The sequence below is a fragment of the Festucalex cinctus genome, chromosome 1 (assembly GCF_051991245.1).
Source record: "Festucalex cinctus isolate MCC-2025b chromosome 1, RoL_Fcin_1.0, whole genome shotgun sequence".
Classification (NCBI taxonomy): Eukaryota; Metazoa; Chordata; class Actinopteri; order Syngnathiformes; family Syngnathidae; genus Festucalex; species Festucalex cinctus.
The window spans coordinates 22,216,263-22,228,890 of NC_135411.1; the positions used below are offsets into that span (position 1 = coordinate 22,216,263).

At 38.5% G+C, this 12,628-nt stretch overlaps 2 protein-coding genes across 4 annotated transcripts in view; one reads left to right on the top strand and one right to left on the bottom strand.

Annotated features, from left to right (window-relative positions):
* LOC144020339 (ras-related protein Rab-8A-like) overlaps positions 1–12,628 on the top strand; it is a 316,622-nt gene that overhangs the window by 2,252 nt on the left and 301,742 nt on the right. The window contains exons 4-8 of one of the 2 annotated variants that reach the window (XR_013283856.1): positions 590–667; positions 1,999–2,088; positions 2,780–2,845; positions 2,927–2,977; positions 4,265–5,119. Coding sequence is in view for 1 of the 2 variants with exons in the window: in XM_077523715.1 (XP_077379841.1) it covers positions 590–667; positions 1,999–2,088; positions 2,780–2,845; positions 2,927–2,977; positions 4,265–4,354 (375 nt within the window). In the remaining variant the exon portion in view is untranslated. Of the gene's footprint in view, positions 1–589; positions 668–1,998; positions 2,089–2,779; positions 2,846–2,926; positions 2,978–4,264; positions 7,482–12,628 lie in introns of those variants that run through there. The other variant, XM_077523715.1, reaches the window with a different exon arrangement.
* On the bottom strand, positions 7,838–11,519 carry LOC144018606 (calcium and integrin-binding family member 3-like). 2 transcript variants are annotated; one of them, XM_077520994.1, is made up of 6 exons: positions 11,469–11,519; positions 11,037–11,071; positions 10,831–10,942; positions 9,697–9,844; positions 9,235–9,430; positions 7,838–7,859 (listed from the first exon to the last, which is right to left on the bottom strand). In XM_077520994.1, the coding sequence occupies exons 1-6, from the start codon at positions 11,517–11,519 to the stop codon at positions 7,838–7,840; spliced, it is 564 nt and encodes a 187-aa protein (XP_077377120.1). The 2 variants fall into 2 exon arrangements, with proteins under 2 accessions (XP_077377120.1, XP_077377211.1); XM_077521085.1 differs by lacking the exons at positions 10,831–10,942; positions 11,037–11,071.

Below are 12,628 nucleotides of genomic sequence, written 5' to 3' on the forward strand. Positions count from 1 at the left end.
GGAATATCACGGCCAAACCGCCGAGAACAGTCCAGTCCAAATCGGGTCCACACAAAAGACGAAACACCACATGACAAGAAGAAAGACTAAGACGGCTGCTGTAGCTCACAGCGCCATCAACAAACAGCCAAGACGAGAGTCGCCAGACACACCGGCGCACACCATCTTCTCGAGGCAAAATACTGCTGTTCACGCGAATAGCGAAAACCATGAGCAACTCATGGCCCACTGTGTTTTTAACTTTTCATCATTTCAGAGCTGTGACATAATTGTGCCATATCCCATAAATACCTACATGCAGGCAGGATTTTTGACTAGCACTAGCTACCATATTAGGCATTTCCTAATCACATATCATAGCACAAAGTTACTCGATCTTGAGTATCAGGTGATACTGAATCTTATCCGATAACTCAAAGAGGCTATAATATTTTTATCCTTTGGAAATTTAATGAAAGCAAGTCGCAGAAATGTTATTAAGACACCTGGGAACCCTTTCAAATTATGGGGGAAAAGTAACATGTCTGTTTTTAAGTAAATGCAGCGTTAGTTTTTAAGCCTCACTAACCTTTGGCACCTTTCTATACAGGGAATCATGCTCGTCTATGACATCACCAATGAGAAGTCTTTTGAAAATATCAAGAATTGGATCAGGAACATCGAGGAGGTATCTCTTTACTTTCCATTCTCACTCCCTAATATTATGCGGGAATTCTGAGTTTCATTTTTTTCTCTCCCCCTTTTAATTAGGCTTCTTGTAGCATTACAATAATAATTAAAAAAAACATTTTGTTTTTTTTTCCCTTTTTTGGGGTCACTCTGGAGCACTCACACTATGTAAACCTACTCTTCGGAGAAGGTGACCCTGGTTTGATTCCTGTGCCAAGCGGCTCTTTCCTGCACGTCATCCGCTCTCTCTCCCACTTCCTGTTTCAACTCCAGCTGTCCCTCCAATTAAGCAAAAAATAAATAAATAAATAAAAATAAAAATCTTATTTTTGTCAGATTATGTGTGGGAATTTTGAGACACACTTCTTTTAAATTACTTTTTCCATCATTAGATTTGAAAATGATCTAACTTAAACTTTTTCTTGTGTGACGGATTTCTGAGACTGACTTAATTTTCTTTTCTGTTAAATTTGGTTTGTAACCTTGTAACATTACAACATTTTGTAAAGAAAAACGATAAAGAAATGTTCGAAATCACATATTTCTTTAAAATATTAATCATCATTATTGTTAGATTTTGTGCAGTTCTGAAACGGGGTAAAATGAGATTCCCCCCCCCCCCCCCCCCTCTTGTGAAATTCTGATTTTTATCTTGAAATAATATGCTTTTTTTTTTTCAGCAAATATCTAGATTCGCTTGTAAAAGTACCTCATCATATATAATCTCATAATATTATAGTAGGGGTGTTAAAAAAAATCGATTCGGCGATATATCGCGATACTACATCGCGCGATTCTCGAATCGATTCAATAATCGGCAGAATCGATTTTTTTTTTTTTTTTTTTTTTTTTTTTTTTTTTTTTTTTTTTTAGGATTCACACCTTGAGCATGGAAGAATGTTATATGAACGGCACATTAAGCCTTAATATTTTTATTTTAATGCTGTTCAAATGTGAAACAGATTGCAAACTGTTTGTGTACAGTGGCTCACGGTTATAAGCCTCAAGTTTTAGATAAATATATTCATACAAATCTTACAGTGTACATGTGTACATGTACAAATTTACTGATAGTATTTTCTAAATTTGAATGGAAAAAAATCGCAACAATCGACTTATAAATTCGTATCGGGATTAATCGGTATCGAATCGTGACCATTCGTATCGGGATTAATCGGTATCGAATCGAATCGTGACCTGTGAATCGTGATACGAATCGAATCGTCAGGTACTAGGCAATTCACACCCCTATATTATAGTATGATTTTTTTTTTTTTTTAAATGTGACTTAATTCCCATAAGAATTTGTTGTCCTCGCTCTTGTTCTAGCATGCGTCATCTGACGTTGAGAAAATGGTTCTTGGCAATAAATGTGACATCAACGACAAGCGGCAGGTGTCCAAAGACAGGGGTGAAAAGGTAAGAAACAGCCTGAGAGAATATACAGTGATGCCATTGCCTTGTGTGACTCTACTTAATGGCTTTTTTAAGATACAAGGCGTCATTTGGTTAATGTTTTGCATTGACGTGCGAGCTCAAGCTAAAGATTTAAAATTTGCTTTTAATTTGAGATGCCTGACTGACTTAAGGACTTGTTTCATTCATAGTTGCCAAAATGCTCCCATACATGTTACATACATGATCTACGAGGACTTTCAAGTTCCTCTGCTGCCATCATAGTGATTGTGGACTGATCTTATTGCGTTCACGTGAACGTGCATTATTTTCTTTTCTTCACAAGCAATCCGTGGATCATGTGCGGCTTGAACTAATTCCAAAGTTTACTATATTAGTGCGAAACAGCTTACATATAACGTGGATCTTGTCCAGTTCACTTCCGCTCTCATCATTGTAGAAGCTCAAGTGTTTCCACACGTCTGCTTTTAAATTAGAAGCAGCTTTTTGGCCTTCCTGGCGTGCTGGGTGGCGGTCATCCATGTTTTTCTGTCTGCGCGCGCACGTGTGTCAGCGAGTGTGCTTCCCAAAGTGTCCCATAAGTCCTGTTTTTCCATATGAAAAACAAATGTAAACATTTCATTGGGGAAAGATGATGTGTTTTGATGAATATATCAGAAAGCATCCTGATGTGAATTCCTCTAAAATTTTTTAGCTTGCTTTAGAGTATGGTATTAAGTTCATGGAGACGAGTGCGAAGGCCAACATCAACGTGGAGAATGTAAGTTCCAAACCTCCTGTGACAGTAAGAGTAGTATACTTACCTACAGTATATAAATGTGATACCATGTCTACCTTGCAGGCTTTTTTGACACTCGCCAGGGACATCAAATCCAAAATGGATACCAAAATGGTAAGAACCATTATAGTACTGGAAATTACTGATTGTTTTCCAGCATAGATGTAATGATGAGTCCAAAATTTGGTAGGCATATCTATTATGAGAAGACACACAAAAGTGCACCCTTTTGATTTTGAAAGGGTCATTTGGTGAACAAATACATTACATAGAATGTGTTGCAAATTTGACCCTGCAGCCATTCTCGCATAGAAACATGACATTTGGTAGTCATGTCTATCGTGACTAGACCCACAAGAAGGCTCAAGACGTCATACCCAAAAAGACACATCTGCCATTTGATTTTAAAGCTGTCAATTTAGGGTCATTTTGGTTATCATTTGGGGTCCTCAGATGAACTACACTTTTTTTTTTTTTTTTTTTTTTTTTTACCACCTAGTTTCACTTAGACACGCCTACCAAATAATTGCTGTCATCTGTTGACCCACAAAAAATTTGAAGAATCTACAGCTGAAAAGACACATTTTGATTTGAATCCGCCATAACATAAAGCTTTAAGAACAGGCATTGCTGTATACAAAGTGCTGTACATAAACATAAATATCAGTTTTAAATATCAGTTAGTTAAACAAGAACAAACCAAACATTTTGAAGTGCGAATACAAGTTGTTGTTGTTGTTGTTGTTGTGTGTTTTTTTTTTTTTTTTTTTTTTTACAAGTAAATACATTTTGCATCAGTAAATAAATAAGAAGTAGTGAATAAAGAGATAAATAAATACATAAATAAGTAGACTAAACATCAAACTCATACACACCACAAAACAATCAATCAATCAATGTCACCCTCCACACAAGCTTCACCTTTCAACATGAAATTTGGTGTTGATATCTATCATAATATGAAAGTCTGAAGGACCCACACCAGTATTAGAGCAGGAAATCAGACAATCTGGCTTGAAGAAGCCATTTTGGGTGTTGGCGTTGATGAAGGTTTACTGGGGAATTTATTGCCCAAATTAGCCTCACTCGGAAGCAGCTATCTTAAACAGATGCACGCAGCTATTTGCAAAGCTTTTTCGCTTGCACCACCTAATTTAGTGGAGTTTGACAAGTGGGTACAAAGGCCTGTTCATTGCCACTTCCAGCTTTATTAATTACATAATAAAGCATCTAGATTAAGAAAACTGCAACTTTATTAACACATATACATTGTGTACGTCATCGGGTCAACTCAAACCAGCTCTAATCAAGATCTAATCCAAATTGCACATTGAACAAAACAAGTAGGATTTTTTTTCTTTTTCAAACCTTGCCAGCTGTTGATTATTTGTGTTGCCTCAGGAGGGGAACACACCTCAGGGTAGCAGCCAAGGAGTGAAGATTCTGGAGCCACGGAAAAAGAGCAGCTTCTTCCACTGCAGCCTCCTTTGAGGACCACCGAGGCCTTTTTACCGAAGAACCCGCTCAAGCCCAAATAAGACTGTTGCTTGCTTGGGAGCACTTGTTTTCATTTCCTCTCTTCCATTGCAGTCTGCACAAAAGCATAATCGTCTCTTCTGAGTGCTTCCAGCTGGACAGTCGTCGTTTACAGGAGATCTCTGAGGACCGGGGCGGCCACTCCGAGGAGGACAACAACGAGATGTCGCACAAAATAACAGGCTTGTACAGCTGTTTCCTACCCCCCCACCTTTTTCTTTTCATTTTCAACAGAAGGGAAGTGTTTTTTGTTTGACGTATTTTTTGTTTTGTTTTCAATACATTTCCAGCCAGAAACTGACAAGCTTGAATCTCAGCCAAACAGCGTCATTTCGCAGTTGGGTAGAAAGCAGGTTTTAAGTCATGATAAAGACACAAGAAGTTTGACATTTTGGTGCAAAGTGGCCCATGTTCGGGTCGTTTTGGTTAAATAGGACTTATGGTAGCAGTGTATTGAACACTCAGCCCCTTGAAGCCATTTCTACTGTAATGTGAAATTTGGCAAGCATTTTATTCTGAGTAGATCCGCAAATAAGTCTCAAAGCAATTTTTTATTTTGTGAAATTTGGTTGGTATGTTTGTCATGAGTAGGACCGCTAAAATATCTGAAGTACCTGTTGTATGCCGGAAAAGATGCAGGTAGTCTTTATTGTTAATTAGAAGATGCCGTTTTAGGGTGATTTTTGCTCTAAATGTACATTTGGTAGCAATGTTTGGAAAGTTCATCCCTTAAAGCCAGTTTCATCCCCTAATGTGAAATTTGTTAGGCATGTCTGTTGTGAATAGAGCCACAAAGAAAGTCTCAATACAGTATTCAATGCCTGTAAATACACCGAACGTCTGCCATTTTGCATTCAAGCTTCTATTTTTGTGGTCATTGTATATGTTTGTTAGCATCCCCCTCTTTAAAATCAGCTGTGTTGAATCTAAAACCTGCAGGACTCCGGCCCTTGAGGGCCAGGATGGGGGAAGCCTGTTTTAGACAGGTCTCTGATTGTTAAATTATTTACCCCCCAAAAAAAAGCAGTTCTAGCTTAAATTATTATCATTACTTATTAGACATTGCTTGCTGGTTGCCTGACAATAATTGGACTTCTTTGACTAGCATGTTTAACAATAGCCTCTTTCACACACGGACATTAGAGCCATAATAACAAGACTATTCATGTTGTCGTTTGACTTGATTAATTTTGGTATAGTGACTGTGCTTTTTACACAGCAGGATAATGCCGTGACACGTGTGCGCTTTTGTAGAACAACAGCAATAGCTACCTCCAAAGCTGAAAAATGGTCCTATTGAAAATAGTGACTTTCACAACTTGAGTGAAAGGCAATATTGCTTGGCTAAAGTCACTCACTGCCAGCCAAGTTAAAGTAATGTATCTTTATTTCTCTAGCCGTCAATGGCAATGAGTAACTTACCGGTAGCTTTAGAAACACAGGGAAGTCCTGCTTGTGGAGGAAAATGTGCCTAGCGCTATAAATGTTGGAACTTGATGGTTTTTGATTTGATGCAATATCAAGCTAAAATGACGTTTCTGGCAGTTTGAACAAAAGCATCCCCTACACACTTTTAAAGCTGTCATCACATTTTACCACACTGCACTAGACATATCCATGGTGTCTCATTTGGGGTCTTATTAGTTCTTAGAACTGCCATGACTGCACCCAGTATAATATCTGACTGACAAGCTTATCTTGACTTCTGCTTCACCTCTATTTTTCTACAGTATTAAACAGTATTGTTAAAAAAAAAAAAAATCAAAGTCAAAAGTACTGTTCTTGTTGGACAAAAATCCCAGTCAGACTTAATCAGTATTTTCAAGAAGCACTTGTTAGAAGTTTCAATGCAATCCAACACAGTAGTTCTGCTTTATTTTTTGAATGTGTGCTTCCATCAGTGTCAGAGCTGCTGTGTTGGGAGCCTTTTACACATACCTTACAATGTCTCTCGCTTCTTCTTCTTGGTCCTCCATTTTATTTTGTTGACTCATCAACAGATTTCCAACACACACGTTTTCTCACTTCATTCCTGCACCTTTTATCCTGCACCTAAAATGACGTGTCCATTTGTCCTTGAAGCCCGGTGTGGCTATCCATTGTGAATCTTGGACCTCTCTCCATATGTGTGTGAGTGCGCATGCGTGAGTGTGTGCTTTCATTAATGTTTACTTTGTCCGGCATTGAGCCAAAAAAAAAAAAAAGAACACTGTCCGAATAAGTACCGTACATTAAAAAAAAACAATGCAATCAAAACATTTGAGGTTGGGGAGTTATTAGTGATACATTTCTTCCTCTTGTTGTATCACTTTAACACCCTCTGCTTTGCACTCTTAAACTTTTAGACTTGTAGTTTAGGAATTGTTTTTTTTTTTTTCCCTACACGAGTATTACAATCACATTGAATAGAAAAAAAAAACAGGTTATACGGTCATTTTTTTGCGATATAGTGATTTGCCTTTTGTGGGTTCAGTGCATCACAGATTTATTTAAAAATGATTTTTGTACAGTACAATTAGTTAACTACACATCTTGGGTAAGGTAAGGTATTTTTGTTTATTGTACAAAATGCAACTTCGTATCACAAATTAAACAATTTATTTCCATAGAATTACTACTTTCATCTGTCCATTATCCAAACCGCTTAAAAAAAAAAGAAAAAAGACCTTGGCTTGTTAAAATGACCTCAACGCCCCACCCCCCCCAACCAACACCAACACCCCCCACCCCCCATGTGGCCCTAATACTCCTTGGGTAATGTTTCTTCTCTGGCTGTTTTTTTGTTTTTGTTTTTTGTTTTGAGACACAATATTTTGTGTGTCTTATGAACCACATATCCTGTGTGAACAGGCTGAATATGGTATTTTTTTGATTTGTTTTTAAACCTGACATTGCATTTTTACAGTCATATTTTTTCCACATACATTTCATACATTGTGAAGTACATAACATAGTGAATAATCTATTGAGAGATCTACTTATTGTACTGTACTTTCTACTTCCGGTGTGAAGATGTGTATCTTCAGTTTGTAGAGATGTCTACTTTTTTTGATGAATAAAACAAAAACAAAAAACAAGTAAAGCAAGCTTCATTATTTCTTCGTCCTGGCTGTCAGACATTAGAAAGTCAGTCAAGCTCGTTTGTGTTCCCGCAATGGACCTTAACCGCTTTCATAGCAACCGGACCGACGTAATCCGCTGGAGAACCTTCTGGCCCATCTTTCTTTTAACTTAAAGCTTGATGTAGTTAGATCCCTTGTAGACTGAAAACAAAAATCTGATTTACGCTCATTTTTTTCTAATGAAGGAAATATGTACAGTACATAAGGCATGTTTCCATCCAAAACCTCTTCAAGAAGAGAGAGACTGTGAAGACTCTTCCACTTCAGACGTGTCAGTATTTTAAGTCCATTTAGAGGTGACTGTTGGATTACTTCCTTATATTCTTATGTGGAAAGTGCTGTGGACACAAGAAGGGATAAGAGGGCAAAATCACAGTTCTGTTTACATAAAGGCAATCATATCATTGATATAACTATTTTCTGAAAAGCATGTACCTTCTATTTTTGTTTTTTGTTTTTTCTTTAAAAAAAAAACCCAGACATGACAATTATATGGATTTAAAAACAAGCTACCCTCCTGCCCCCTTTTTCTTTCTTCTTCAATCACTTTCTGCTTCACTTGAATGGCCATTGTGCTGTTGCCCGCCTTGGCCACCAAGGAGCAGTATAAGACAGGCGATAAACTGAACATGAACGTCTGTACTGAAAGTCTCAGCTCCTCACAATCGACTTTCATGTTGAATGTTTAAATGTGTTGCTGCACTATTTGCATTCAAATATCAGTTGCTAATGCATTTACCATTATGCCAGGGGTCTGCAACCTGCGGCTCTGGAGCCACATGTGGCTCTTTAGTCCCTCTCCTGTGGCTCCCTGTGGATTTTAAAGCAGTAGGGGGAAAAAAAAAGTGCATATATATATATATATTCCAAGTTTTTATTTTTTTGATAAAATATTCTACAAATGAATTGATTTATATTCAATAAAATTAATAATTAAAATGTAAAAAAAAAAAAAAATGTCAGTCCAAATTTAATTGTCAGAAAAGGGGGGTGGACGTTCCAAAAATAGCCATAGAATGTTCAAAAACAAAAGAAGAAAAGCAGAGAATCACCATAAATTTTATTTGGAATTGGCAAAAAAAAAAAAAGAAGTCAGAAAATTGAATAAAAAAAAAAAAAGGGAAAACATTGGAAAAGTAACTATATAAAGTGTCCAAAAACAAAAGGAGAAATCTAAAAAATTACCATAAAATGTTCACAAAATTTCCAAAGAATGTCAGAGAATTGATTTAAGAAAGGGCAGAAATTTGACAGAACGGTAGATAAATCTAAAAATGTATGTACAATTACAAAAAATAAAAAACACATAAAAACCTAAAAATAAATAAATGAATCTCTATGTATTGGATGCTGCATATTTTGTGCAGCTCTAAAAAAACTCTTGGGCCCTCAGTCCATTAAACCAACACTAACACACTATTTCCTTTATCACAATCTCCGAATATTTTGCAGCTCCAGACACATTTTTGGTGGTTGATTTGGCCTAAAATTGCTCTTCTAGGAAAGGTTGCTGACCCCAGCATTATGCATGAGCATTATTATTAATCTAGTGAACTGAGGGGTAAGCTATGTGCTTGCTTTGCATAAACAACATATAATTCACTGTTTTATGTTTAATTTGGAAGGACATTAATCAGAAAAAAAGCTTCCCCCCCACCCCAATAATTTTTTTTTCTATTTGCCAAACTTCTGCTATGTTTCGGCCAGACCCACCTGAGAAAGTCCGGTGCCCGGACGATCATGTGCTGAAAATCCTCCAATGACAGCCGGCCGTCGTTGTCCATGTCGGCCTCGTCCAGCACCTTCTCGCAAACCATGCGCACTTCATCCTCCGTCAGCTCATTGCGCGTCAGTTTGTTCAATGTCTTCTCCAGGTCCGACTTGCAGATGAAGTCATCGTTGTTGAAATCTTCCCATAAAAAAACAGTTGTACAGGTCAATATTTGTTCCAGATACATGCTACTGCACTGTTAACTTGAATGCCAACTCTAAATCCCTTTTCACACTGCACTCACTCGGTGTGAAAGTGTGACACGTGAGCATATTCAGAAATAGCTCCAAAAAATCTGTGGTTGTTTTGTTTAATTTTACAGTTAGTATGTGTGTTGGAACTACAGAATTCTGCAAGCATTTAAAAAGTCAATTTTCCATCATATGTCGCCCCTAAGATTTTACCATAAATCTTAAAAGCATAGTATGCCTTGAGATCCCGTGGAGCCATCTCGCTCAGAACCGAGAACATATCCAGGAAGTCATCCAGCGTCATGTTTCCTTGGCCGTCTTCGGAGAAAACTTCAGCGATTCTCTGGCGAAAAGGATTGTCCTGGAAAGCCAGACAATGCTGCTTTACATGATTATCTTTGTTTGTGCCACTGTTTACAGTAATGATGGTATCTTGATATACAAGTGGCCCGTTTTTAAAAGTTTTGGACATAAGAGCCGCCTTTTTGGGGGCTCTATTTTTCGAGTGCACACTTGAGATACGAGCGCTGTCCGATAGAAATAGTAAATATTCTTCAACAAAAGCGGCTTCAAGTTTATTTATTACCACTCTTTTGAAATTTACTGAATTAAACACAAATCAAGAGAATTACATTGTGTAGCCTTCGCCTTTGGCCTCGTAGCTAAAGGCTAATGCTAACACGGGTAATGATTAGCATCTTAGCATTTATGTGGCTGTGTGTTATAACTAGGTGACCATATTTTCAAAATTTAAAACAGTGAGGCTACTATTTTGCTGTAAAATATAAAATGTACCAGAAAATTTCACTAAATGTAATTGGTAGTCGATCTTTGTCAACTGGGGGGTGGTTGTTTGTGCAGAAGACGGATTAGGCTACATGCGCCAAATCCTATTCGGCAGCGGGACGGGAGGAGCTGCGCACTGACTGAATCAAGTTTACGCCCGTCGATTAGGGTCAGTACAGACGGTCCTTCTCAGTCCATGTGATTTTACGAGGCTTTGCGTCATAACATAAAGCTTTTGCTGAAAATGTGGAAGCAGTCACCGAAAGGTGGGCATTCGTCAATGAGGGCCTGTTGTATTCACCAATTTGCCCACCTCTGCAAATTTATATTATATTGTGGTCAAACGTGGCATAAAACTTTCATGATAATTTGGAGAATTTGCCATGTTAAAGGGAGCTTTACATTCACTAACATTAACAATTGTGCACCTGCCGCATTCTTCAATTTATGAAAGGAGTCAGGTGGCAGGCGTTCTTTTCAAAGAATTCTGTGGATGAATTGGTCATCAATTATGGAGGCAGACGGAGGCACGGCGGGGTTGCAGCGAGTGCGTCTCGCTACCTTCAGCTCGGGCATGCTTCCAATCAGCTCGTATGGTAGCTTCACATCTGGCTTCTCAGTGTAGTCAAGAGGAACGAGTTGCGGTGCCAGATCGTGATAGCGGTGGAAGAGTCTGAAACCGGCAACAAACACCAGCTGCATGTTACGCTGTTGTTTTCCATAGAGATGAACATTATGATTGGGAATAGCTGCCAATGTATATTCACCTGAGAATTTCTTTCCTTGTAAAGTATGTACAGTCCTGGGGGAAAAAAAAAAAAAGTCATAGTCACGAGTTGTCATTTGAATTTTTCCAAAACATGATTTTACATGTGGTCAAATTGGTATATTTTTAGTGAAGCATTGAAATTACTGGAAATAACATTCATCGTCAGAAAGTAAAATGTTGAATTTTTTTCAACAACAATAAAAATAGTTTCTGGAATACATATACAGAGAATATGAATTTTTTTGGATTAAACTTTTTTTTTTTCTTTCTGATCTAGCCATAACTATATTTTTCGTGCCATTTGTCGCTGACAAATACATGATTTTTGCAGGGTTTTTTTCTGAGAAAAACAAAAACTTAAAAAAAAAAAATTGTAATAGAAATGGGATTAAAACGTGTTTTGCCGAGTCAGCGCGTTGACTACACCAACCTGGTAGGCGTCCAGCTGCCTTGCTGTGAAGACGGTCTGCTTATTCCCCATGTCGGAGCAAGCGGACGCCCAGCCTGGGTTCCATCGTCGTTGTCATAGGGCACCTGGTGGGCACCGACAGATATGAAATAGCGGGACAAAAGGACGCCAGGGCCGGAGGGAGGTGAGGCGGAGCGTGGGAGGGTGGGGCAGATCGGGTGTCTGGCCGCCGTAGGCCCCCCATTTGGTGGCCCTTAATAACATGGTTTCTCCTCCGTTGTGACTGGCAGTTCCTTTTGAAAGGGAACAAGGGCTGTCGTCCAGCATCGTGCCAAAAGCTATCAAACGCTCCTTTGGTGCCACTCCAGGGCCGACGCCTCCGCCGGCGCTCGGGTTACGCTCCACTCAGACGGCCCTTTCATGGCAACCAAGCTGTGCATAGTGCCAAGTTGCCAACTATATTGACCCAAAGAAATAAATTACTTTTGATCTCACGTTGATTCTGCAAGCGTTCGTCACTATCTCGAGGACTGTCATGTGAGTGAAGTCGGGTTTATTGATACTGATGGTGGGCAGAGGTGAACTGTCAGTCACCACATTGGAAGTTTTGGGGGTTCAAAGTCTGATGAGATTACTTGTGGTCACCCCAGGATTGTAACAGCGCCTACTCGTGATAGAAAGGAGCCTGGTTTAAAGTGAATTTCTGCATATTCACTGTTGTCCCAACAGTGTTGGGCATATTACAATTCACATATTTGCAGAGTTTTGGGGTGAATCTCTCTTCTGCTATATGTTTGAAAGCAAAGCAAAGCAATACAGTTTTGTGTAGTGTTTTTCACCAGCATTTGAGATGTCTTGCTTGGTTGGTGGCCTTTGAATGCACTTTGTGTACCATCAAAAGTGAAAGTGTTGTTTCTTCTTTCTCGTTCAGCTACTAATAGTAGCTGCTGTACTTCTTTCTTACAATTCCCTCAACTTGTTACTTTAAAAAGGTGAGTTTCATAACTTAATATCGTTTGTCTTTAGTGCTCGAGCATGTATTTGTTTTCCATGTACGTCACATCATTTTGGGCTAGCTTGTTGTTCAGACTAGTATGTTAGCTAATAATACGAGTGATGAGTCTGATGTTTTGTTATGAGTAATTTAACTCCTCAGTACAGTTGTTTACGTAACATACACA

Bases quoted from the DNA above. Each gene is read 5' to 3' on its own strand.
- LOC144018606 (XM_077520994.1), bottom strand. From the start codon at position 11,519: ATGGGGAATAAGCAGACCGTCTTCACAGCAAGGCAGCTGGACGCCTAC. The intron at 9,431-9,696 runs GTAAAATCTTAG...TTTTATGGGAAG, and splicing joins CTATGCTTTTAAGATTTATG to ATTTCAACAACGATGACTTC. The intron at 7,860-9,234 runs GTGGGTCTGGCC...TTGTGTCCACAG, and splicing joins CGGGCACCGGACTTTCTCAG to CACTTTCCACATAAGAATAT.